We start from the raw sequence: 27,343 nt of genomic DNA, 5'->3' as shown, positions 1-27,343 counted from the left end.
GAATTTCTACACTATGCTACTTTTTGCTTTGAGTACTTCTTCCTGCACTGTTAAATAGAGTACAACAAGCAAAAAAGAAAATAAATATAAAAAAAACTGTATATCCAACAGTTGTGTTGTGTTTCACATTGTCATCCATTGTCATTGGCACAAGTTGAGTTAGCAGACTTAGTTTTGTGTGTAGCCAATTTTGCTAAATGAGTAAATACAGCAAATAAGTTAAGGATAACTGTAATTGAAGGAGACACAGCCAGACTCCAGCACTGGAAACAGAGACAGAGTGGGACCTCCTTCTTTCCCACTAACGCCTTTGCCATAGCAGCAACAGGTGTGGCACCGCCGTCGTGTTTGTCCCTGCCCGGCTGCCATCGGAGAGCTGGCTCCCTGAAAACAACACAGAACTGTCAGAGACAACTTCTGCTTTCTTTGCGCTGTACTGATTTGACTATAAAAAAATGTCATAGCTCAGTGTTTCTGCCGTGACAGTTACACACGGTTATCCGGACCCATTCACAAATCCCGGCGACGGTCTCCCGAGGTCAAACTGGCCGTTGGTAAGTTTAGTTAGCTTCTTTAGCGGTTGTAACGTTAGCACTGAGCTAGCCAACTTCAGTTTAAACGTTTTAGCCTCACTTATATGGATGATACACGACCTTCGAGGTTTATTTCAGGGGGAAGTAACATACATTGCATATAAAAATGTGTATTTGTCAAGTCAGTTACAGTTGTCTCTATTTTCACTCTGTGACGTTCAGTCGTGAGGCGTTTGGTGTTTAGCGTTAATAACTAACCGCTGTGGCGTCTGTGTACATAAACGGCTTTAACGTTAAAGTGGTTACGGCCTCTGTGTTAATGTGTATTTCCACAGATCCCGTAACAGGTGACTAATGTATGCTTAAGGTTTTTAAATAGTGCCATGCACGGAATATAACTAGGCTGTACTGCAACATTAACATTTCATTTTACGTTAATTTACATCTGCTCCTCTGCGTTATCGAGGCACATTTTACTCCATTATATTTGGTTGATACCTTTAGTAAATGGTCACTTTGTAGATTTAGATTACTACAAGACATGAATCAACTAACAAATTATATCACCCAGGAGTATATAAAATGATAAAGATTGGCCCCAACTTTATCAGCACCAAGTGATATTCACATGAATGCATCATTATTTATAATCCAGTAATGTAATATTAATGATTCTGAAATGGGCCATTGTGCACAATGAGTTAGTTGATAAGTTTGGATTTTTATCTCATCTTGTCTTAATACTTTGTCCCTTGAAGTAGTTAAGTATTAGTTTGAATGCAGGATTTTAACTTGTAACAGAGTATTTCTACATCATAATGTTGCTACTATTACTTTAGCAAAAGCTCTGAATATTTCTTCCAGCACTGAAAGCACGTCAGGAGCACCGAGCACCAGTTACAAAACTCTAATGGTTTTACTGAATATTGAGTTATTGTGACATATCAGGAGGGCCATCACAGATCATAACAATCCAGTTAAGACCAATTTATATTACAAACTAGATCAGCCTGTAGGGTTGGGCTACATGACTGAAATTAATATTGCAAGAGTGTGAAAGTTCACTGTTAGACTTGGAAATAGTAGTTTGACAAAATAATCTTAATTCAAGGTTTCTGAGCAAGCTGAAGACTATAAATTGCAATTGAAAGCCTTGGAAAAAGCTGTTTTTGAACCTGAGTTCAGATTATTTTGTCAAACTAGGACAGCAATATCGCAATAAAAATATGTTTCCAATACACATGTACTGTGATATGTTGAATTTAGTCAAAACGAAGAATACATTCCTGAGCCAGAGGAGAACAAACTGACTCAAATAATGTCTTTTTCATACAACTTTTTTTGGTGACAAACAGGTATTTTACAGACAACAAGCACCTGAAGCCAGATGAACCAAAGAGGTGTCAAAACAGGACAGAGGAATCTCTTTGTTCCTGCAAACTGATTTATTGTTGGGAGTGAACGGAAAACAAGAACTTTGGAGAAATGTGAATAAAGATGCCTTCACTGTCCTGTGGAATGGAGAGTCAGAAGTAATGGAGTGCAGAGAAGAGAGGTAAACACTCCGACACACACACATAAGTTGAGTTGTCCCTACCTTGATTATATCTAACCAGCAACCACTTAAAAAAAGATGTTAAATACTAAAGCAAAATCCCTCTTACTTTAGATGTGATCTGGATTAGATGTGGGATTAGATTGACCACTGATGTCTCTCAACACTCTGTTAAGGTGTAATTATTGTAAATAACAGCTTTAATAGCATTAGTTCAGTTCAAGTGACAGACTAATTTAGTTGGTTAATGAAATTTGTTACTTTTATATGTTTATGTTAAAAAAATGTCTTAAAGTAAAACTAATTGTCTGGTTGTGTCATCTTTGCTAACTTGCTTCACTTTGATTAGGCTAAACTAAACTGTACACTGCTGCTGTAAAGTCATTTGCAGATGTTGTACTCTACCCTTGAAACCTAACCGCATGTCAGGGCCTGCAAGTGCTGAACAAGCAATTACTGGTTGATGGATGAATGAGATGGAATTTAATACAACTTTCAGAAAACTCATGTTTATGTCACTAAACCATAACTAGCCTCAACATTAAAGTATATTCAGGTTCAAAATTTGATACTGGTGTTTCAATTCAAGGCCCAATTCAGGCCATTACAGTGATATATTATTTTGTGTGTTACTGCAGGCCTGCAGATGAGCAGGCCCCAACACCTCTAGAGCGAGGACTGCTCCACATCTGGCAGTCAGTGGGCTCCTGTGCGCAGGTCTGTCCAGAGAGAGTGTTCCTGTCCAGGCCTGTTCTGCAGACTGCCTTGGGAGAACACCATGGACTCCTGCTGACACAGGGTGAGTCTGGTAAAATAATGCTGTTCTGTACCAACAGGATTGTTCAACTAATTAAATAATAATATCTTGGTATTGCTGCTATTATATGAAAATTATAAACTAAAACAGTCATGAAACCATAATTATAATTTGGAAATGCAAACTGTTGGAATGTTCAATAGTCAGTGGATATTTCATGTTCTAAATTTAACAAACCACATGTCTGTGTGTCAGTTTGCGAGAACTCCATATAAGAAACTGTTCGTGAAAGTTCTTAATTTGTGCACAGGCACAATTTAAGCAAAAACATTTGTGATCTAGTATTAATTTGTCTCTTGGCTCAATGTTTCATATATAAATGAGCCGTCACTCACTCGTTCCCATCTTGCAGGTGGTCTGGTGTACTCATTCGGTGAGCTGTTGTGGAGGGATCTTAGCGTTCCGGTGTCTGATCCGGTGCTGGAGGCCTCTCTGCTGGGGAGGATGGTAGTCCGTGTGGCCGCCGGTGGCTTTCACTGTGGAGCGCTGAGCGAGCAGGGCAACGTCTACGTGTGGGGAGAGAACACTGCAGGACAGTGTGGGCTGACTGAGAGGGGCATAGCTGCGAACATCACAGGTTGGTCAACACCGTGCCTGCTTCCATCCTTCATTCTTTTCTTCACACTGTTTTGTCTATACTACCCACTACTTGCGTCCTGACTTTTTTCTTCCTTCACTGCCTCTATCCATTCCTTCAGTCTTTCTTTAAAATGTTCTTTTCCTTTGTCTTCAGTTAATACATGTTGGGGATAAAACTTGTAACCTATGTAAAGTATCTCGTTTCAGTTTCAGAGCCGTGTCCGCTCACTGTGGTGGACAGTGATGTTGTTCCTCCAGCAGCGGTTCGGGTTGTGAATCTGGCCTTTGGGCGGGAGCACAGTCTGGCTCTGTCGGCCCAGAATGAGCTGTGGGCGTGGGGCAGCGGTTGTCAGCTTGGCCTGGTCACGAACACCTTCCCTGTGTGGAGACCACAGAAGGTAAGTTTGGCTCAGTGAATTTTAGCATTTGAAATTCAGTCAAATGTCAACAAGTCAGAATGAAAAGTATTTACTCAACCTTGTTGTGTATATTGAAGCTCTGTTAAATATTGAATGCTCTATCTTTCAACGGGTGTGTGCATGTGAGCACACAAAATCTGTACATTTTCATTCAATAGTCACGTTATTTTAATTTATGTCTTCGGCACAGGTGGAGCACTTGTCAGGCAGACATGTGATTCAGGTAGTTTCTCTTCCTGATATACCCATTGCTGGATTTAGACGTTTACACAAAAAATACAATGCTAGAAATGCAATCCCTGTTCATTTCCCACAGGTGGCTTGTGGTGCCTACCACAGTCTGGCCCTGGTTCGTAGTTTACCTCCACAGAACTACAATACCCAGAAGCCTTCTGAAAAGAGGGAGCGGGGCCAGTCTCCTCACTACACAGTGACAGAGAAGGAGGAGCCATTTGTGGTTGATGGTGGTCACTACTGTCCACTAGGGGTGGAGCTTACTGAAGTCATGACAAGCGAGGTAAATGTACTTCAAGAACTTAAGGAAAATACAGTGGCTATAAAAATGTTGACTTTTAAACCGCTCATTCCTGTGAGTGTCTGTGCTTGTTGAGGAGGTTCAGCTTTTTACTGGTTGCTGCCCCTCTTTGGTTTGCATTCCCAGACCTCTCCCAGAAGAAGAGGTCCCAGACGGAGGCTCCAACCCGGGGGAAGGTCAGCTGGCAGCAGCCCTGCCTCGGTGGCTTCTGAAGATGGCAAATCTAACACTAAACAGTACAGCATTATGTAACTTAATGATGTCTCTTTTATCCCTTAGTTTTTTTTTTAGTTTTTCCATTTTCTATTTCAGTTTTTCCTCTACTTCTCTTGCCTCCATTGCAAAACTCCAGGAAGAATCTTCCAGCTGGCACCAAGCTTGAGCCTGATGACCCTCTGACTCAGACAGATGGCAGCCCCAAGTCCCAACCACTGCCAGGCTGCAGATCCAATAAGAAGTCAGCTTTCCCTGATGAAATGGAGCTTCAGAGCCTCCTGCAGAAACTCTCTTGTCACTCATTGGAGATGCACCACACCTCTGGGCCCGGAGATACAGACTCACTGAGCAGTTACACATCAGGTAGGTAATTCAGTTGTGTTCTTTCTTCCTTTGGTTTAACTTTATTTGTGCATCTTTGCCCTAGTATTCTTTTGCTTTTTTACGTGTTCCTTTATTTGTTCGTAGCTGTTTGTGCCTCTTTAATTTTAATTTCTTTGCTTTGTGTACTTTATCATGTGTTTGTTTGTTCTTTATAGAGTTAGTATTTAATCTATGTCCTTTCGTCTTTTATCTGTCACATCTTTCTTCCTCCACCGTCATTCTCTCCAGATGACAGCTGTGTTTCCTCAACTCCTTCCACGGATTTGTTGACATCTAGTTATAAGGAAGACTTTCCAATTAAGAGTCAAAGCAACAAGTAAGTCCAATTTTAGTTGATAGTGAAGCACCTTGTTTGGTCAAGAATTTAGTCAATTAATCAGTGTTTCAATAATATCATGTTGAGAAGAACATTTTTATTGATGTTTTTTCTTTGGCTTTTCATTTTATTAAAGGGATTCCACTTCACCTCTATGTTTAATTAACCAAAAGTCAAGCTTAACTTTAAAATGTAGAAAAATTGAACGGGATGTTCTACCAATGCAGATATACACTCTGAAAACTCAGTTATGCTGCAACATCCACATACACCTGCAGTGTATTTGCCCCCTGATCTTTGACCTTCTTTCCTACAGTAACAGTGGACTGGCTGTGCCATACTCCTCCTCCCCAGTGTGTTTGGAAGATGTTCGGCTTTGCCTTGAGGCAGAGGAGCAGGCACTAAAGGGGAAGAAGAGCTCCAGTCTCACTAATATAAACCAGAGAGGGAACACAGCAGCAAACAGGAGACGCTCCCTGCCTGGAACACCCACCCGTGGTAGGAATGATAGGGTGTGAACAACTTGACAACACTTTTGTGAGATCGGCTTATTAACTTTCTTTCCAAGAGTAAGATGAGACGGTTGATACCGTGAACCAAGAGGGTATTGCTTAGCGTAGCATAAATACTGGAAGAAGCTGTTCACCAAGAAATACTGTATTTAAAGCATTCAATTCCCAGCACAACCAGAAATGACCATTTTTACATTTCTGTGTGCATTTGAAATAAACAACCAAGATACGCATGGTAATCAGCCAGTAGCAAATTAAAATGCTTTAGTGAGCTTGAAGTAGAAGTATATAAACTTTAGACTGAGCCAGGCTAGCTCAAATTCAGCCTGTTTTCGGTCTTTATACTAAGCGAAGCTAACTTTCTGCTGCCTCCAACTTCATGTTAAATGTACATATGAGACTGATATAATTTTTTTTCATTTAACTGTTTTTGCTAAAGCAAGTAAGTGCATTTCCCGAATTGTTTGTACAAATGAAACGAAATGTTTAGACTGTTAGCACCAAGCTGCAACTGGCTGACAAGAAAGAAAGATATAAAGGTTATCTCCAACAGAAACATAGTACAGTTTCTGCCTGTGTTTGCCTTTTACTTTGGCACACTGAACAATAATGTGGTCTCCTGGATCTGATGTTATCTGCTCTGATCATCTGATATGTAAGTCAGGATCATAGCATGATAAAGGATTTATCTTGAGATAATATTTGCTTTCTTCAGATAACATGAGATTAAGTCCTTTTTAATGAGATAAACTGTGATAAAGTCTTTTTGTCACAATGTCATTTGTATGATATAAGATAAATACTGTGATGTATGGGCCCTTCTCATAGCTCAGTTATTCATTTAAAGTCTCTTTACGCTGTGTAAAGTGTAAATGAAAACAGAATGGAAACATTTGCAGACAAGCTGTGTTTACTATAAGAAATATCCTTCATACAATCATGTGTTTCCCAAAGTGGTGAACCTCGCCCCATTCTAGCCTGTGAATGACTGAGCCTTTGTACTGATTTCAATTGGGTATATGTCAAAAAGCAGTTTTTCACATGCAGATGCAGCAGACCAACTTCTCATTTTCTGGTTTTCCCAGGGTTTCAGGAGTGTCAGAATGAAAGTGCTTCATCTGTCAAAACAAATCTGAAAACCATCCAGCATACAGACTTTTTTCAGTTTTAGTAGTCACCCATATCTTGAAGTACTTATTTGGTACTGAATAGCAGTAAACTGTTTATAAAGTTTGTTAAACTATGTTGCTGAACAGAAGAGTTTAAAACAACTTCCATACAACTCATGTTTAAATTCTTCGTCTTTACATTAGTGTCCGTGTTTTTTCTTTTGGTTATTCCTGCTTTCCTCAGTTGTCGTTTCTGTTTATTACTTCACCTTGACAGATTCACACAGGGTTTTACTTGTAGTTGTTAAGGTGTGTTCATACCAAACCTGTTCGGTGCAGTTAATGTGTGTTTGTGTATTTGCTCATGTGTACGGTTTATTTAGGTGAGAAAATTGCAGTGTGAACTGATCATGTTTGCTGTTTCCTTGGTATGCATTGTCTCGCTCTCTGTTTGTAGTGGCTGTTGTTGTGTATGACAGATAAAGTGCATTTGCAGTCTTGACAGATGCTCAAATGTACACTAACTAGTAGCTGATGGTTCAGTTGGTTGAAACAACTATGTTCCCAGAACTTTTCCATTAGATCATGTGTTTTTTCTTTCAGGGTCTCCGCGGCGACGGCGGCCTTGTGCCTGCAAGCCATCTTCTGCTGGTCGAACCCAGGCTGCAGCACCGGAGGAGGCTGACGATGGACTGCCGTCTCTGGACACAGAAGTGTGGAGCTGGGGTCGTGGTTCTGAGGGTCAACTGGGCCACGGAGATCAGCTCGCCAGGTCTGGGCACACAGACGCACACTTATCCTAGATCCCGGCTTTATAAATATGTTCCTATACGTTAACAAAAATCATTGACATTAAACGTTATAGAAAATAATTTCAAATGTTAAACTGTTTGTCCTGCAACTGATTTAAAGGTTCAGTCTCTACTGGCTCCAGGTGGAAACTGTATGCAGACACTTTGGATATATCATCTAATGAAAGACACGGATGAGATCTGAAATATAACTAAATTCTGTTTTTCTAATAGAGAATGTACTTTGACTAAACTGACTTCACTGATTTTAACATTAGAATCATGATGTAATATTATGTCATTAACTCATACACTTAAGAAGACCTTTACCCAAACTAAAAACCTCTGCAAACTTAGTACTCTGTACTTAAGTACTCAGAATTAGTGTTTGTACATTTCCCTGACGCATCTAATGACATATTGTTTGTATTGTATGTCTTCAGACTCCAGCCTCTGTGTATCAAGCCTTTGACAGGCGAGGAGGTGATCCAAGTTGCTGCAGGGTCACACCATTCATTGGCTCTCACCGCTCACTGCCAGGTAACACAAACACACATTGCACATGCATACATGCCTGCCCTAGCCTTAGCCTCTACCTAAGTCTAAGCCTTACATTTGAAACCAAGTCATAGACCTCACTTCAAAGTGAAGACAGACCAAACTTTCAAGTTCTTTTAGTCAAATTGGTACAAGAGCACACACACATCAGTTAACTTATCTAATTTTTTTCAGGTGTATTCATGGGGCAGCAACATGTGTGGACAGCTCGGTCATGTCAACAGTCCTGTCACTGTACCGCAACAGACAAAGGTACAGCAACCTGTCAGCCATGTCTCTTCTTTCAGTCAGTTTACAGTATTTCACATGTTTAGTCATATTTATTTAGTTGAAATGCTTTTTTCTTATTCTGATTCACTGAAAACTTTCAGTCAAAGAGTCACTCAATAAATCATTATATTAATGTTGTATCGTGACAACACATTAAATGTGTAAATGAAATGGAGACACCAGCATCATTATTATCTAGGTGTAGATCGATCGAAAATATGATTAAATTACACATAGAGAGAAGATAAGATATAGATATATATATGTACACACACACACACACACACACACACACATATTTTAGTCACACTAACAGATATACATCTTCTGTGATTTGTCCCTGCCGGGCCACTGTAGCTGTCTGATGGTCTTCGGGTTTGGGATGTGTCGGCTGGTCAGAGTCACTCCCTCCTCCTGGCTGATGGAGACTGTGTCCAGCCAGTCCTGTTGTACTGCGGCCAGCGGCAAGAACCGATGTCAGCACAGAGTGAGAGGTCAAACCCGAACCAAAGGTCATGCCAGAGGTCACCCAACAGAGCAGAGAGTTATACTGTCAGACCCACCCTGCTGCCCTTCTGCATGGAGGTTTGCATGTCTAAAAAACTACTGTTTGTGGTTTTTCTTCAACAGGACTGACAGTAAGGAGGATGATGGGTGGAGCACTTTTCCAACTGCAACACTGGAGTGTATTTATTCCTACATATTGCTCATAGTTTGGAACTGTTTAGTACCAAACAGTATGCTTATAAAGTTATATGTGTGGTATTAGCAGGAATCTTTTGATCACACAGCAGATACGTATATCACACCGACAGCAGTCGTCTACAGCTGCCATTTTTAAAATCTGATGGAATAACATTGAACAAAGAGACAAAGCTGAGAAACATATAACATTTAGAGTGACGGGAGAGAAACCGCAAAATACTGGCATGAAGAAAAAATTCTAATGCTGTTAGTCAATGACTGGCATTTGTTTCTCTTGTGTGTGTGTGTGTTTGTGTAGATGGGTTATGCTAGTAGTGTGTGCAGTGGGGGTCAGAACTGTACAGTGCTGGTAGACCAGAACGTCATGGGTTTCATCTCAGCTATCCATGAGATGGCCTCCAGAGAGAGACAGTTCTACTGCTGGCTGAACAGCGTCAGGAAGCTCCTCCTCACACCGCTACGTAACAGAGGTGAGAGGGTCTCTGTCCTGGCTACTTCTTTGTTGACCAACTGCTGTGTATCCACTCTGCATTTCCACCTCTGACCCCTGCTGGTGGTTTTTCATATGGCAATCTGAATATTTTCCTCTAAAATGTAAATGTAAATGCAAATGCAGAGAACTACAAAACACAACAAATTATCAGTGAAACAATCACACATGCATGATTTGAGCAGCTAGCAAATGCGGTATCAGCGAATGCATCACCTTAGCATTTGTGTGATCTCCTCCACAGAGAGTTCGTGCCCATCGTTAGGTGAGCCGTGCACTCATCTCTTCTTCTCTCTCTGTGAGAGTTTTGTTCGTTTGAGCACCCTGATTGGCCGACACTCGACGTCACTCACCTACTTCCAGCATGATGTGCAGGGCCGTGATGTCACTTCCCTTCCCCTGCTGATGCAAACTGAGCACTTTTTGGACTCGTATAAAGAGTAAGGTCCACTATTTTGTTTCAGCACATAATCCACACTGTATTTATCAGTAAGACATCCTCATGTCCTTTTATAGCGAATATACAAGTTTTTCTTTTTTTTAAGTCTTCCTTTAAGTCTTCCTGCTTTTGTGGATTTTAAATTTTCTTTGTGCGCATTTTATTCCCAGCCTCACTCTTTTATTGTGCTTCATTGTTTCTCTTACTTTGTGCTTCACCACACTGTATTTCTTGTAGTTGAATTATTCTCTCATACAACACAAATCGCATTAAAAGGAAAATTCTGTGCCAACACCAGCTTATGGTATTTGTCTCAATGTTCTTCATTTCCGATACTGTATCTAATGTTACATTCTCTCCTCTCTGTGTCCATCTCTCTCCAGGTATTGTTCGTCTGTCGGTAACTTCCAGGTGATGGGTGGATTTCAATCACTCCGTAAACTTTCTCTGTAAGCTCCTTTATTTTTTCTCATTGTTTTAATTTGAGGAGTGCTGCAAGTGCAAAAGTCTAGACCCAGTCCTAATGTCAGCACGAAAAGATTGACCAATAATGCTGATGATCATCCTAAATAACCAGTTATTCTTTATTTTCCCTTGAACAAACCTTGAACTTAAAACACATCACAGCAGCATATGCAGCAAAGAAGAGCAACTGAACAGGAACAAAGCAAATGGACTAGCTTCAAGTAACTGACACATTTTTAGATTTAAATACTGAAACATAATTGAGCGTCTTATTTCTATTTGTGTCTCTCCGTGTCCAGTGAGTGTTTAGACTCTCAGCAGACTGTGCTTGCTCAACTGTGTGTGTCAGACCAGTCTGTCGGCGGCGATGCTGATCTGGTTTCATTGTTGTACCGGCCTCTGCAGCAGCTTCACCAGTACAGCCGAGTCCTGCTCAAACTGGCAGCCTGTTACGATGTGGTGAGGTGGAAACTGCTCTCTCTTAATGCTTCTTCTTTCTTTTCAAACACTTCCTTCTTTTCCCTCCCTGTTTCACTTTCTATCTCCAGATTTCTTTATGTCCCATGATTGAGTAACTTTGGATATATTGTTACTTATTACTGTCATTTTATTGACCTGAATATGAGATTCCCTCCATTTTGCAATACCTGTTTCTAGACTAAGACTTTATGAAGATATAAAATCTGTAAAGAAGACTAATAATAAATGTAAATCTATCATCACATTTGAACAAAGATACTGTAGCTTGAATAATAACATCATAAAAATACTTAAACTTTACTTTTAATTGACTTAATTATTAGTAAAAAATCTATATTTAACATGATAAACAGAAGCTTGATGGTCAACATCTGGAGAGAATTGAGCAGTTTGGTGATTTTTGAAGCGTTCTGCTGTTTCAGTCTCTTTCACACTCCTGTCAAGCTTGGAAGTGGTTAATCTGGGAGCAGTGGGGTCTTTTAACATTGACATTTACATTATATGACATTGTGGGACACAGCGTGACACTATTTTCATAATAAAAATTCAGAGAATTTTGCAGTCTTGGCACATGTTTGCACTTAATAGCGTTCTTTGTTGTGATTTTAATAAAGAAGTCAGTCTTAATCATATTTACTACAGAGGAGTAGAAAATATTTCACAATTTCTTCCTCATTTCATGGGCAGAAATAAAATGGCCAAATTTGTTCCACAGGTCAGTCAGACTGCTAGAGTGTCTATTTTGAACTGTCATCTGTTAATGAAGGTATATTTTTGTAAGTGCTGGCCAAGGGGATTTTCTGTTTGTTCTAAAATAAAATGAATGAATTAAATCTCTCTCTTTTTCATTCTCTCCCCCAGTTAACTGCAGAGTATCAGTCCCTCCATCAGGGCTTTAGTCAGTATGAGTCCCTGTCTTTGTCCCTGCTGAGGAGGAAGAAGGAGGCTGAAACCACCCTCCTCTTCTGGAAGACCCACTCTGGAAAAACTACTGTGAGCACAACTCTGTGTTAAGTTATTTAAACCTGATAAGATTCTTCCTGATTGTGCTGTTGAGATGAAAAACAGCAAGAGATTTTATTTTGCCGAACTATGATACACAGAAGACAAGAAGAATGCTCTTGAAAATCATTTCTGTGGTTTTACACTACTTAAGATGTTGTAATAAATAATTTTGTAAATGCAGCATGTCCCTCTCATTTGGTTAAGGGCAGGCAGGAGGCAGGATTTCTGGTAAAGTGTGATGCACAGTTGTCTTCAGCAGTCGGTCAGATTTTAAGAAGGAAATATGCATGTGTGTTTGTTCAGCAGGAGGTTCTGCGTCTCCCACAGCGTCGTGTGGTGTGTGAAAGCAGCAACAGATCTCTGACTCTGCAGAATGCCGGGCGGTTCTCCAACCACTGGTTCATGCTGTTCAATGATGTACTGGTGCACACACAGGTACACACACATGTAAACACAAAGAAAATTTGCCAAATGATGCTATTTTTCTTCTGTTTGTAGGTAGAATAAATCCCTGGTGGGCACCATAAATTCTCCATAGACAGAAGTTGATATGTAAATAAGATTTACTAATGTTGAAAACTTTTTAAGTTTACTTGAAATTGTCTCCCAGTGAACAGCAATTGTTTGAACCTCAAAGAAAATCCACAGGATTTTTGTCGGTCTTGTTCATATCAGACAAAGCTTCCTCTGGATATCTGTTTGCAGCTCTGTCTTCCTGGTGTTTCTAACATGTTCTGTATAAAAAAAGGTTATATTTGTACATTCTATTTTTCAATCACTCAGGGTGCCATTCCCTCTCAGAGCCTTGTAAGTATATCTGACATCAGTTTACCCAACTTCACCTGCAACCAACCAGTTTAACCACACTGAGCTTTGTGCTGCAGCAGCATGGGTGTGCTGGCCTATGTTCAGTGCTTACACTCTGACAGGTTCACATAGCAAGTAAATAAAGGTTAACACAGGACTACGTAATGTTAAAGGGCCTGTTCAGACAAAGCCCAGTACATTTTTACTCCTCTCCCATTCGTACAGGTCCAGTTTTAATGTACAGAGATATGAGCTATACACTCTTCTGCACATCTAGCTCAAACTAAGAGCCCAAGAGCCCTGCAATGAATTCTAATGCACTAATGAAGGTAGACTGACTGAATACACACCAGGCTTTGACATTTGGCAGCTCTTAGCATTGCAGATGTCCTGTGTTAAAATTTATTTTGTACATGTTTTCCTGGTGGCTGATTCTGAGCTGTAGCCACTACCATACAGGCTGCTGTGTGTGTGGATTTGGGTTTTAGACGTGTTTGCAACAGTAATATTAGCAGATTAATGGTGAAAACAGGTCATAGTTGCTCATAGCCTGTAAAGATGCTGGGGAAAGGATGCTCATAGCCTGTAAATATGTAGGTGAAAGGATGCAACCCACCACTGATCCAAGAGACAACATCACCAGCTGTAAACAAGACAATGTGTCTGTCACTGATTAGCCCAGATGACAGCATATATACTGTTGCCTCTTCCTGTGTCTCTGTTCTCCTAAACCTTGACTAATAGTTTGCTTTCCTCTCTGTTTGGTGTGTGTTGGTGTCTTAACAGACAGCAGTTAGTGGTGAAACCTGCCTTGTTTCTCTCTGTGGTTTTGGGTTCATGTCCTTTGTTGGGCAGTAGACCTTTGACATAGTCTTAATCCTGCATTGTGCATGTATGGAAATTTAAATGTAATAGTTGTGCTTTTTGAAGTTAAATTGCATAAAATCTAACTAAAAGGAGCATATCAGGGGGTTTGTATGTTTTTTTTGTATTATCAATAAATCACATACTTTGCATTGCTGCTAATCCTCCAGCATACTGTAGATTTTCTACCTTCAAGGCAGCCTTGCTTTTAGTTCATTCCATTGTATAGCGAAAATCTAATTGCAGGGACTTGAAACCAACTTGAGATAAGTCAGTCAATTGAAAACCCTAATGTATACTTTGCTCTATATTTATAATTTAAATTTGGGTTAGTTTTGGCAAGTGTGTTCTGGTTTAGTTTCCTTTTTTCTCAATAATAAAGCAGATGTGGGGTGGACACATTAATGAGAAACCACGAAAGTCAAAATTCCACGGTGGAAGTTATTGGCAAATATATGATTTTTGTTGTAGAATCAGGAAGTGCTGTACAGTGACATCTTAATCAGCATTCCTCACATGCACCAACCCTAAAACTGAGATTACATTGGCTATGTTTTGTGTAACTTCCTTCATTCACCAGAATATTAAAGACTAGAGTGAGATTGAGCGTCATTGAAGTATTATTAAGCATCAATGTCCTACACATGCAGAAAGATGCTGCTCTGTCTCTCTCTGCAGTTCTCCACACATCACGTCTATCCTCTGACCTGTCTGTGGGTGAAACCAGTCACTGAAGACAGCAGCAGCCTGTGAGTTTGTTGTGTTTAAAAATCCAAGCTATCAATGTTAATGCTAACGTGGTTAATGCCATTAAAAGTCATGGATGCAACAGGAAAATCCAGTGTTTATGATGATGAATAATGAACATAAGACATCTCACTCACCCCCACATGTACAGTAATGCAATGCTGTAGCCACAGTCTGGTTTGCTGATGCCAAAAGCTTGGACAGAGTGTGATGTCACCCATATGTCTGAAGGGGTCTTTTTTTAACCCTGAAATTTGAGTTTACCACTGTATGGATGGAGCTGAATCTGGTCCAGCAAGCAGCAACCAGTACGGCAGTTATTTAAAGTAAACTTGGCGTGAAAGATACCCCTCTTTAAACCTTAAAATGCAGGTAATGGAACCATTTTCCCAGAGATACATATTGTAGGAAGTAATATTAATTCTCTTCATTGCCTTCTTATTTACTCCATTTTTTGTGATCTAGCATGCAGTGACTAGTAAATGAGCTGCATTTAAAGCACTTCAGCACTGGTGAACATTCACCTTTGGTGGTTGCTGAATGCAACAAGCAACGGCAAACCACTGCTGAAAACTAAACTCTAAAACCAGATGCGTTTTTATTTCCACAAAAGTAGTAGTAGTAGTATGTCTGTATATTAAACCACAAGTTTACTACTGTCCTCGTGTTGTGTGTCTCCAGCTATGCCATCAAAATTACGTGTCCAGAGGAGAGTTTCACTGTGGTGGCCTCAACACCACAAGAGAAGGTACATTTACAGTTTATACACTTATTAGCCACTTATTGCAGCTTTGTTGTCATTCAAGATGCTCAGTAGAAAAATGACTAACTATTGGCATTATCATTTATTCATTCCTGCCCAGCTGATATAAAAATGTCAAGGTGTTTTTTTGTTTTTTAGTCTTCACAGTTTTTCTTCAGAGTGGGTTTTGATATAGACACCTTTTATGAATTGTGTTCAGTCCTGAGGCACTGACATTATAGTATTTTGTTCTCTCATGAGCTTAATTTAGAATTCACTGTTCTTACCTTTTTCTTATGTGGTCATTCTGTCTTTAAAAAACACTTTTGTTCTCCTCCAGAACAAGTGGTTACGATCTATTAACCAGGCGGTAGATCAGGTGCTGGGTGGTGGAGGTCAGGGATCATCGCCGGGGGTGATGGGAATGTCTCGCACAGCCTCCTACACGTTCACTGGAGAAGGACGGTTTAAAGATGCCAAGTACACCGGGGGCTGGCTGGCAGGACGAGTTCATGGCAGGTCAGAGAACATGTTTGTTTTTGTGTTTCTCTTCAGCTCCAGTTTGTGTTGAATAATGTTTGCCATATTTTCATTGTCCTGGGAACACAAACACACTATATCGGGAATCGCAGTTGTTTTTAAAATGTAAATTCAGCTCCAGCCAATAATTGTTTATATTTCAAGCAACATTAAATGCAAATGTAGCCACAAGCAACGATTCTGTGTTCAAACCCTTTTACACGCAACAGAAGGAAGCAGCTAGGTGGGCTAAAATTAAAGCTGTCTACTGAGAACAGCCTCGTGGAAGTGATATTTGACTATTCTGCATTGTGTGAACAAACAAAATTCCTTAAAGGTATTTGATGTTTCCTCTCTGATGAGAGTGTTCAGAGGCTGCTGGTGTGAACCTTCTCGCATACTGTTGAATGTGTTTATTATTTACAAGAAATGTGCTCCACTGGCACATGCACACAGCTGTTGCATATGTTTTAAAAAAAAATGTTTTTCTTGATATATCCCATGTTCTTATTCTCTGGAAACAGTTTGGATGGATATTCCCCTTTCCCGAGAGTAGATCCTAGTCTGTGCACTGGTTTTTACCTGCTCACCTTAAACTCTTGGATTTTGGAGTGTCCTTGAATGCACCAAGGAAGTAGAGTATTTTAAATGTTTCCCCCCCATACCTTTAGCATCAGACATCAGTAACAAAGTGTTAATTAGTTAACATGCACTACCAGAGATGGTGTACCATATGCTGGATTATGACAGTGACATTAGTTCTGGAACAGTATGCAAGAACAGGAAGGATCAATCAAAATAAGTGCATAGAGTGAGTGAAGTCAGCATGGACTGTGTACAGACATCATTGAATCCAGTCTTAGTTAGAATGAAGGCTTAAATTGATTCTGCCTGTAGGAGCTAATTAAATGCCCACACAGTGTAAAACATGCAAATAGTTACATTCTGTGTACGGTATATAAATATATATAACATTGCCTTTTACAGAGGCACCATGAAATGGCCTGATGGACAGATGTACAGCGGGAACTTTAAGAATGGACTGGAGGATGGGTAAGCACATTAACCTGGTGCAGTACTAACGAGCTGATGAATATGTAATGCTATACGTTTCCAACATGACACATATCTCTTCCCTTTAGGGGGACCTGTTGTCAAAAGATAGCATAATTAAACAGAAACAGAAAATAGTGGCGGCTTTCATTCTTAGTGCTGTTATGTTTTATGCCTGAAAGAGAGAAACCAGCTTTTCGCTATATACAAATGTGGGATCAACTTGCAAAGATTAAACTGTTGCCTTAACATTTCTTTACAAATATTATTTTTCTTCTCAGCTATGGAGAGTGTATAATACCTAACAAAACGCTGAATAAGCCGGACATCTACCAAGGACACTGGAGAGAGGGCAAGATCCATGGTTTCGGCAAGTACAAGTCAGTACAACGTTTTCTACTGACTTGTAAGTATGGCACAGAGTAGCAGAGGACAAATGACTTGTATATAAATTGTATATAACTGAGTCACAGGGGTCATGTCTTCATTGCCTAAGCCAAAAGTAAAGGCAGTATTCAGTCTTTCGTTATTGTGTCTGACCACCAAAATTGTGACTGGAGCACTACATAACCTTTTCATAGCATTTTATTTTCAATCAGTGGGTTTTCTCTGCGCATGGACATACTAGGCCACTATCTGTGTGTACATGTATTCATGTCTGTGTGGGCTCTACCTAGGTATGCCAGTGGCGAGGTGTACGAGGGCTGTTTCAGTGATGGGCAGCGGCACGGTTACGGCATGCTGAGCTCTGGTAAGATGGCCAAAAAGTCCTCAAGCGTTTTCATTGGCCACTGGGTCCATGACAAGAAGACAGGATATGGAGTCTATGATGACATCACCAGGTAGATAACATTTGTAATTAGAAAATCCAGATTTACCTGGATTTACTCTCTATGAAGTTTCCTTTAAGGCTTCTTATTTTAGCCTGAAAACCCTGAAGACTGAATTGTATTCTTTCCAGTGGATTAAGAAGTGACACAACACAATTTTAGAACAACATGTACACTTTCTTAATGTAACCTGAAAAATGTATTTATTGGCAGATGAATAATTAGCACAGCTCAGTTTAATTATCGACTGTTGTTTAAGTTTATCAAGTGTCATGTTATCCTGACAGTACTGAATGTGCACAACAATCATTCATCAAACTGTCATTAGTCACTCACTGCTCTCATATGTCCTTTTCAGAGGTGAGAAGTACATGGGAGTGTGGCTGGACGAGCAGCGGCATGGCAGCGCTGTGGTTGTCACCCAGCACGGTGTGTACTATGAAGGGACCTTCAGAGACAACAAGATGAGTGTAAGTTCACCCAGAAGTACTGTATTCACTCAAGCATGCTGAGATTCACACCTGTCCTCAACAGCCTGAGGAACAGGCATCAGCTTTGTTGATGAGTTATTGATGTATGTGTGGAGGAAGTTGAAAATCATAGTTTATGTCAGTGCATACGGGGCTTTGTCTGAGGAGCTCCCAGTAGAATTTGGGCCAGTAAATAGTGCTAATGATGTAACTAAGTTCATCTTGCTAAACTTGTTATCATCGATCATGTCATACTTCTTATCATTCATTCTATTTAAGCTACAAATGTTTTAAATATATTATGATATAAATGAAGGTGCACAACAGCAACTTGCATGGGGATGCTCTGATATGTAATGCTACTTATCGACAGGAGGTGGTGCCACTGAGCTTTGATTTGATTTACCTCTTCCAGTAACACAATAGAAAAAGTGACTTTATAGTCATAGTCTTGGGATCCAGAAGATCTGTTGTGCCAGTGGAGTGACATTTTTTTCAAAGCCTTCACCAATTTTCAACTAATCTGCCTTTGATGGAGATGTCAGGTTCTCCTCGTGTCAGTGTGACATGTCTGATTCTCTCCTACAACAGAAGAAACAGCAGAAATCCCAACTTAAGAGCTGTGGCCACTTGTAGTAAATGACTTGTCTGTGGCCAGAGATCTGACAGCATGAAAGAATGACTCTTAAAAGTTTGATGCAGTGTGTGTTTTATATCAGGGTCCAGGTCTGTTGGTGTCAGATGACGACACGGCTCTGCACGGGGAGTTTTCTGATGACTGGACTGTCAATGGGAAGGTAGAAAACATCTCTGTCTCCTTTTATATGTGTGCTCTGGCTGTAGGTTTTTCAGGCTCTCCAACAATTCTTATCCATAAGGTTATCTTGTCTATGTCTAATTGACTAACTTTGTAGTGTAACTGGGTTTCCTTGTTTTCAGACTAGTCGTCTCTGTGCACTTAATTCCAACTTAAAATCTTTATAGTTGTTGGCAGACTTTCCATGTAGAGCCAAAATATTTTAACATGTAACGCGGGAATTATTTTCATCAGACATTATGACCAGAGAGATTTGTGTTGGACATCAACAGATTTTCACTGTTGAAGAAATCACAATTACGGGGTAATGTAATCCCTTTGATATAGTTTGATAAAAATTCATCACCCCCCCTTCCTTGCTCTTCAGGGCGTTTTATCCCTGGCTAATGGTGACTGCCTGGAGGGCCAGTTCAGTGGCGAGTGGACTGCAGGGCTGAAAGTGGTTGGAACGTATACCAAACCAGTCGTTGATGAACCAGAAAGCAAAGACAGAAGCAGTGTACTGTGAGTTTTACTTGACACCATGAGTGAATTCCCTTCTGTTAAGCAGTCAGTTCTGAAGTCTGCAAGCCCTTTGTTTATCTGTTTGTGTGTGATTAATTAGATTTATTATTAATGTTCAGGTGTGTACTATTAACGTTTTTGGAAACATGACAGGATATTAACGTCTAAGACAGAGTTGGTGCCATCTGGAGCTCTTGATCAGTGTAGTGAAATGTTCAAATGTGTGTGTGTGCAGCAGGTTGGGTCAATATGTGGTGCCTGCGGGTCAGAGGTGGGTCTGTGTCTTTGATGAATGTTGGAGTCGACTGGGCTGTGACGCTCCTGGGAGAGGAGAGAGGGCTGCAGCCTGGGAGAACATAGCGGTTACTATAACAACTGCACGACGGCACAGGTAGATGCATACAGCAACACACACACACACAGGCAAATGTAATTGGTATCGTACCTTTATTACATATACAGCTGTACATCAAAGCGAGTATGTTTGTGTGTGTGTTTGTAGCCCAGATCTCAGTAAGTCTCAGACTAAAGTGTTGGAGTGTTTGGAGTTTATTCCTCAACATGGAGAACCAGTCACCACTGCAAACTATGACAACATACGACGATACCTCATCAAGGTACGAGTGGGAAGCTCTGTGTTTGTGTCTGTCTCTCTGTCTTTATAAGAATCTGTGCTTTGCTTTGTAAGATATGAAGCATTAGATATTGACTAAGACATAATAGATTGTACCCAGTTGCCGGCTAATTAGCTAATGCAGTCTGCAGCCTACAATAAATGAATTATACTGACTGAGAGTTGCTCATGTTTAGCCCACCCTTATTGTTATAAACTGACTGACACAATGTCAGAAATACCTCTTAGTATAACATAATACAATTCACCAGCAGCACCATAAACTACATCCTCCATAAAGTTGAATATACACCTCTGAAACTGAACATTATAACTGTCATGAAGGTTTACAGTAGGGTGGTCCCATTAGAAAGAATTAGTTGTAGCTAGCTGTACCTACTTATGCAGAAAATGAGTGTACATGAGGTAGAGAATCTATCAGGCTCTGGTTAATGAGAATAGATGAAGAAGAATGTTACCTTAAGAAGTGCAGGCACTCGCGGTGAATCTAGGAAAACAGTATCTGTTCCTTTATTGGTGGTTTTGTTAGTGTAACACTTAAAGTGTGCGTGTCTGTGTTTGTATGTCAGGCCTGTGAAACCCCTCTCCACCCTCTGGGCTGGCTGGTGGAGACGTTGGTGACTGTCTACAGGATGACTTATGTCGGCGTGGGATCCAACTGCAGGCTACTCCGGCAGGCCGTCCAGGAGGTTCAGGCCTACCTCACACACTTCTACTGCATTGTCCGGTAGATTCAAGTTCTGAATTCTCTCTTTTGTTCGCCTGTTCGTAGTTCAGCCTTTGTAGATCCCTCAAGTTTCATTTGGTTCTGTAAATATGAAGCCCACAGCGGTCTGTAATTTGAGTGTACGTTGCATTGTATATTCACCCCTTTCTGGTTATGAGCTGGAGAAACTCTTCTGGCTTTAGGGCTGTAGTCCTCTCATGTATGATGTGTGCTAGTGGGAGGGAAGAACTACAACACTGCACTTCACATTGAGTTGAAAACAACAACTTGTCTTTCATCTAAATGTGTAGCTGTTTGTTGCTTCAGATTAGATTAGACTTATTGATCACACAATGAAGAAATTCACTTCACAATTCACACGATATTAACATGAACAAAATGCTAATCTTCCCCACTTCACATTGAAGTAGAGTCAAAGAGCTCTGTGAAAACTCTATTTCGTGCATGTCCACAAAGTTAAACACATATGATTTGCTTTGCAGTGTATCCATAAGATGCAGAGTTACTTAATTAACAGTCTTTCGGCATGTTATGAGACAGTCATCATCATTTCCAAACAGAGTCAACACCAACACCAACAAAAAACAAGAAAGAACATAACATAATTAAATAAAATACAGATGAGTACAAAAAGGAATTTTAGCCACTTCAATTAACAACATAACCTGTTGCCTGCAGGTTTCTGTTTCCGGGGTTACCAGATGATGGTGGCATCATCCCAGACCCCCCTGCCTCTCCAGCAGGCAGACACAACTCTGACACAGCAGAGCAGGCGTGAGTGTCCACACACACACACACACACTCACACACACACACACACACACACACACTCTCTTTCACACACTCACACACATAGCATCTTACAAGATGGAGTCCAAGCAAGACTCAGTCAGGTGGATCACTGTTGAAACATGAAATTCTTCATCAGCTTGTCCATCTCAATGCTATTAAAATAGACAGGTTGTATTGTATGAAGAACCTTCATCTCGTTTCCTGTCCTCCTCCTCCTCCTCCTCGTTGTCCAGCAGTGTCATGGTGGTGAGCTGCTCCTCTCTGCTCCTCCCTCTGCTGCTCCCTCGACTCTACCCTCCTCTCTTTACCCTGTACTGCCTGCAGGAGGAACGGGAGGAGGCCCAGTACTGGGAGCGCATCCTCCGAATCAACAAGCAGCCCGACCAGTCACTGCTCAACTTCCTGGGAGTGCAGGAGTGAGTGTGTACATGCAACAAACACACACACATTTGTCTAAATGGCCTTGAGTTAAATGATGTAGTTCTGGTTGTTGGTAACCAGTATTTTAAATACCTTTAAAATTCTGACCCCCCTCCAGTGCAGGGAGGTCTATGTTCACAAAGAGAGAGTATGTTACCACTCTCAGATTACGCACACACACACTTTCTTTTTGTTGTTTCACCCTGTTTTCTTCTCTTGTAGGAAGTTCTGGCCTGTGTGGATGTCAATTCTGGGAGAGAGAAAGCAGGTCAGATACTAAATATCCAGTCCTGATTCCCAAAACCTTTGGCCGCTGTGTAAAACGTAAATAAAAACAAAATGCAATCATTTACAAACTGTGTTTACCAACAACAGTTTTACATCGTCCCATCTTTTTTGCAATCAGGGTTGTACTATTTTGTGTGTACACACATAATTGATCACCTCTGATTCCAATACAAGGTTTACGTGTGCTGTTGCATCTTTTGTGTTGTTGTCTGTAACTGGTTTTCTTTACTTTTATCACAGATTGTGTCTACCAGTAAAGATGCCTGCTTTGTTTCTGCTGTAGAGACACTCCAACAAATCAGGTAGCTGCCATGTGACCCCATCCAGACTGTCCTGGAGCTTGTGTTCATGTACTAGTTCCTGGTTCACACCCAACAATACAGCGCGATTTACTTGTGATTGACAGTGCTTTATCACGAGTATAAATGAAAGTGCGTCTCTCTGTACACATGCAGCACCACCTTCACTCCGTCAGACAAACTCCTCGTCATCCAGAAGACGTTTGAGGAGTTGACACAGGAAGTAAAACCTCTGCTGCATGGTGACTTCCTGTGGTGCATGGACGACCTGCTCCCCCTGTTCCTCTATGTGGTGTTCAGGGCGAGGTGTGTCACCACACACACACACACACACACACACACACACACACACACACACAAACAAACACAAGCACACATACACACTTTGTTTACTTACTATCTGTCATTCAGTTATTACCTGTACACAGTTCACAGCTAATGTAGCTATTTTGTAGCTAAACAAAATCATGCAATCTTTAAACTTACAACTAGATTGTTGAGCAGTATCTTCAGTATTAACGACGCACTTTGAACAAGAGGCTTTGGCGTCCTGTCAAAGCGTTATGTTTCAAACATGGAGCGGTGAGCAGACGCTGCAGCCTGCTGACTGGACATGTTGTGTTTCTGCTGCTCTGCTCTCCAGGATCAGGAACCTGGGAGCTGAGGTTAATCTGATAGAAGATTTAATGGATCCCAACGTTCAGCATGGAGAGCTGGGAATGATGTTCACCACACTTAAGGTGGGACCCCCCCTACACACACACACACACACAAACTCACACACTCTTTACTGCTTTTACACATATCTATCTGTCTATCTATATATATATATATATATATATATAGATATAGATATAGATATAAAATTACTAGAATAACGAATTTAGAGGAATCTTTCACTTGATCTTTGTGCTTTGTATTATGAATCATAATTATCAGTTGTTAGTCCTTAATCAAAGACTCATCATCACTCTGCTGTAGGCCTGCTACATCCAGATCCAGCGGGAGCCAACTACATAGGAGTGGACAGGAAGATGCCACACAGTCAACAAACAGTTAACACATAGGAGCTGCCAGAACAAAACCAGTCAAACCAGCAGTATTCTACTGGAGGCCAGTGGGAAGCTGCACTGATGCTGCACAGACAGATGTCAGAGGGAGGGAGAGCAGTAGGAAAATGATGTCTGACACCTCGTTCTTCATTGAGCCTTTCAGTGTTTACAGCACGCTAAAGTTCTTTCTTTTTCTGTGAAGGACAGTTTTCATAGAAAGGTAACACATCGCCCTCTTCAGGTTATGTTAGGAAACTGCGTTATCATTGTTCTAACAACATTTGATAACGTGTTGTTACTGATACATCAGCTCAGTTTCCATTTCCTGAGTCCAGTAATATTCATCACTGAACAGTGCAGTTATCATTACTTTTCAGTGTTTTAATTTTACAGTAGATGCAATATACAGTCAGGCCCCTATGAGGTTTTTATCTGCTTTCTATCAGGATTTACAAGCACTCAAGACAAAGGAAATTGAAGTATGATCAAATTTTAAAAGTGAACATAAGGGGCTAGTATTTCTATCTTTCCACACATTTTATTTTTTTCACAGAACTTCAGTACAGTAAAAATTGGTTTTAGCAGATTATGGAGGAGAAGCTCCAATTATAGTAAATTCACTGTTGAAAAAATAAAATGTAAAGAAGCCTACAGTGTAGGTGCCTGTCAATACTGCATTTAATGAAAGGAAATGTAAATTATGTGCACGTCACTTAACTTTTTTTCTAAATTAACGTTTCTAAATCTTCATCTTTTGAGTGCAGGAGAGGTAGTTCAACATCACACTAAACAGAATCTCAGTTTCTAGACACTGTTTAAATTATTTTTATTTATTTATTCCTTAATACTTGTACTTTTCTGTGCTACAAACCCAACTGGTGTGTGCTCCTGCATGTTGAAACTAGGCATGAAGCTGTTTATCTCAGGTCTGAAATGTTGGTATTTATAACTAATATAGAGGAAATCACCAGTAGGACAGTAATATGTCACTACAGAGGGAAATGATTATGTTCTTTACTTAAAATAATTAATAAGGGAACACTGATTAGCTAAATGTAAAGAAAATGTCCATTCTTCTGCTGATATTTCATGCAGTTTGTTTTTGCATGGAGGGTGTTTGTGTGTAAACGAGCATGTATGAACAAGTCTGCCATGGAACTGCCAAGGAACACTTTTAACATTGCACTGACTGTACTTTAGTTTACCAACCAGCCAGGAGAATGTTTGAGGGCAGATTATATTCACTGTGTCATGGAATAGTTTTGGCATTCAAGTTATCATCAAGTCATAAATTATAAAGGAAATATTCCAAGATTATTCCCCTCCCCCATCAAGGACATTATGTTTTTGGTCCTTGTTTGTTTGTGGGCAGGATTTATCAAAAATGTGTCCAAAGATTTCAAAAGCAGTGGAAGGTTGACCCAGAAAACGCAATGACCACTTGGTGTGAAGCCGTTCATTTATTTAAAGGATTCATTCACATTGTGAGATAGGACATTTAAAATGTTTGCTACTGCACTTACTTAAATGAATGTATGTCATGTTTGTATGTCTATCACTCTGTGTGTTTTAACTCACATGCAGATTTTTTTATTTACATTTTTATAGTTAATTAACAAGCTATCTTAAAAAGCATCAAGGTACTTTAAGCTTTCATGAGTTTGTTTTGATCCTTCAAATCCACCTACATGTGTTAAAAATGACTGCGTTTTCTGATCCAGATCAAGTAATTATCATCAGTATCCACAATCATTTTTAAATTGTCATTGTTCTCACTATCTGGCATGACTCAGATTATTCCAGACAATTGTCATGTGAGTTTAGGTATTTGATTGAATTATATTAATTAATTTATTTGGCAGTAGAATATAATTTAAATTATTAGAGATTTATTAAAAGTATCAGTCTTCAGTCTTTTATCCTATATAAGAAAGCTCGATATTAAGCATCTCCATGGAGTCACACTTTTAAATTCCACCTGAAAACCCACCAGCTGTAAAAATCCACTCAGAACTATCACGTGTTAAGATATAGACCCCATGTTAAAAAACAACGTTAGTTCAGATTGATATTTTTGGAGCAGGTGCAAGCACTGTACAGCATGAACTGCTGTCACGTTACTTACTATTAAAGAACTGAGCTTGTTTTTATGAACAAAAAACTTGCCAAAATGACAGAAAAGCAGCTGTTTGATTCAAAATCAGGTTATGTTCTCGTAATTTCTACCATTGCAGCGTTACTGAAATGTGTTTGTACCGTATATACTCAGTCAAGGTCTCAGTACATCTCATTACCTGTATGTGGCGAGTCATGAAATGTTTGCTTTTCGTTTTGCTATTAACACCACAGCAGTGTGGGTAGTGTACTGCAGATCTAGCAACTAAGGATGGATGAGATGAGCATTCAGCTGACCTCTCTCTGGCCTCCTTTAATGCCAGGTTAAAGGACAGTACAGATGTTTTGCATGTCTTAGCCCAGTATCAACAAAACTCCTGTATTTTTCAGTACTGCCAATCATTTTCCATCACACACAGGATCCTTTTTGTAGATTTACAGAATTTCTTACCTTTCAAGCAGCCACTGGTTTGAGATAATTTCAGAACAGCATTAAAATCAAAGTTTGAAGACTTTAAATCTGTTCATTTTAAATTTGGTCATCCATTACAGTGAATATTTTTGTTTTCTTACTGGAAGCATTTTGACTCCTTTGTGATGTCATTGTACTGAACTGGCCTGAAACCAATCACTCAAAAACATAGTTATGATCTCTAAAATGATCAGAAACAATAAAGTGCAATGTAGTTTCTACCTTATGGGCTAAAACATGTAATACTAGTCATGATCTTTTCAGGCTGAGGCTCTGTCCTTACTGAATTTATGACTTCCATTTATTATTTTTCTAACTAATTCTATTTTTGTAACTTCATGCATTTATAGAACGATGATCAGGGGAACTGAATGCAAAATGTTAATGCGTTTTGATGGATAATTGAACTGAGTTAGAAAATGAAGGAAGTGTTTACTCAGAAAAGGGCAATAAATCTGATTTGATTCTGGAAATGTCTCCTGGTGAATAATATTTATTTTATTTCTTTAACTCTTATGACCAGTTTTGACAGCTGCTCAGACCACCTATGCATTTTTAAAAGCAGACATGTTGACTTGTAGGGAAAGCACAGACAGTTATGAATAATATTAACAATGGCTTAGTTTTATTCAACAGTGAGCCAGGATGCACCTTGAAACTCAAGCAGCTAAATTAGTTTACATTTGATTAATTTTTGGCACTGTAATACCATAATTTTAAATATTGGAGTGAACCAATCAGAGGGCGTTATGCGTTAAGAGGTTACGTCATTTCCAACTGACAGGTCAGATGAGTAAAGTCGTTAGTGGACAGAAAAATGGCGGGCTCTAGCCAAATATCTAGCTAGTTTACCTGTCTGAGTGCTCTAAAACAAGATATCATGCATCAAACCTGCCTGAGTACCAACTAACTAAAGCTAAATGAGTTAAGTTTTCAACCTCTCCAAGTTTTCTGGGCACAAGCAAAGAGGAGCATTCATCAGGTGAGTGACCGAGTGGCGTCCACCAACAGCG

General features: G+C 40.0%; 1 protein-coding gene across 11 annotated transcripts; it reads left to right on the top strand.

Annotated features, from left to right (window-relative positions):
• Positions 1 to 387: 387 nt before the first annotated feature.
• Positions 388 to 26,797, top strand: LOC121615908 (alsin-like). Of its 11 annotated transcripts, none has more exons than XM_041950417.1 (41): positions 388 to 554; positions 1,889 to 2,088; positions 2,727 to 2,887; positions 3,258 to 3,482; positions 3,692 to 3,882; positions 4,094 to 4,126; positions 4,220 to 4,420; positions 4,565 to 4,674; positions 4,791 to 5,017; positions 5,267 to 5,354; positions 5,671 to 5,852; positions 7,579 to 7,747; positions 8,210 to 8,306; positions 8,499 to 8,576; positions 8,952 to 9,179; positions 9,598 to 9,769; positions 10,034 to 10,229; positions 10,612 to 10,677; positions 10,993 to 11,152; positions 12,035 to 12,166; positions 12,485 to 12,613; positions 12,962 to 12,985; positions 14,528 to 14,598; positions 15,278 to 15,344; positions 15,679 to 15,857; positions 16,845 to 16,910; positions 17,192 to 17,290; positions 17,588 to 17,752; positions 18,099 to 18,210; positions 18,930 to 19,007; positions 19,395 to 19,531; positions 19,767 to 19,922; positions 20,034 to 20,148; positions 20,735 to 20,892; positions 21,571 to 21,666; positions 21,921 to 22,100; positions 22,327 to 22,372; positions 22,633 to 22,694; positions 22,848 to 22,997; positions 23,335 to 23,431; positions 23,673 to 26,797. In XM_041950417.1, the coding sequence occupies exons 2-41, from the start codon at positions 2,069 to 2,071 to the stop codon at positions 23,709 to 23,711; spliced, it is 4,962 nt and encodes a 1,653-aa protein (XP_041806351.1). In that variant the 5' UTR covers positions 388 to 554; positions 1,889 to 2,068; the 3' UTR covers positions 23,712 to 26,797. The 11 variants fall into 11 exon arrangements, with proteins under 11 accessions (XP_041806351.1, XP_041806355.1, XP_041806350.1 ...); XM_041950421.1 differs by having other exon boundaries at positions 21,918 to 22,100; XM_041950416.1 differs by having other exon boundaries at positions 12,482 to 12,613; positions 21,918 to 22,100.
• The last annotated feature ends 546 nt before the right edge of the window (positions 26,798 to 27,343 follow it).

Source organism: Chelmon rostratus, chromosome 13 (genome assembly GCF_017976325.1).
Source record: "Chelmon rostratus isolate fCheRos1 chromosome 13, fCheRos1.pri, whole genome shotgun sequence".
Classification (NCBI taxonomy): Eukaryota; Metazoa; Chordata; class Actinopteri; order Chaetodontiformes; family Chaetodontidae; genus Chelmon; species Chelmon rostratus.
Note: the sequence above shows the minus strand (reverse complement) of the source record. Positions and strands in the feature narration are given on the sequence as shown.

Bases quoted from the DNA above. Each gene is read 5' to 3' on its own strand.
- LOC121615908 (XM_041950412.1), top strand. From the start codon at position 2,069: ATGGAGTGCAGAGAAGAGAG. The intron at 4,421-4,564 runs GTAAATGTACTT...TTGCATTCCCAG, and splicing joins CTGAAGTCATGACAAGCGAG to ACCTCTCCCAGAAGAAGAGG. The intron at 5,355-5,670 runs GTAAGTCCAATT...TCTTTCCTACAG, and splicing joins ATTAAGAGTCAAAGCAACAA to TAACAGTGGACTGGCTGTGC.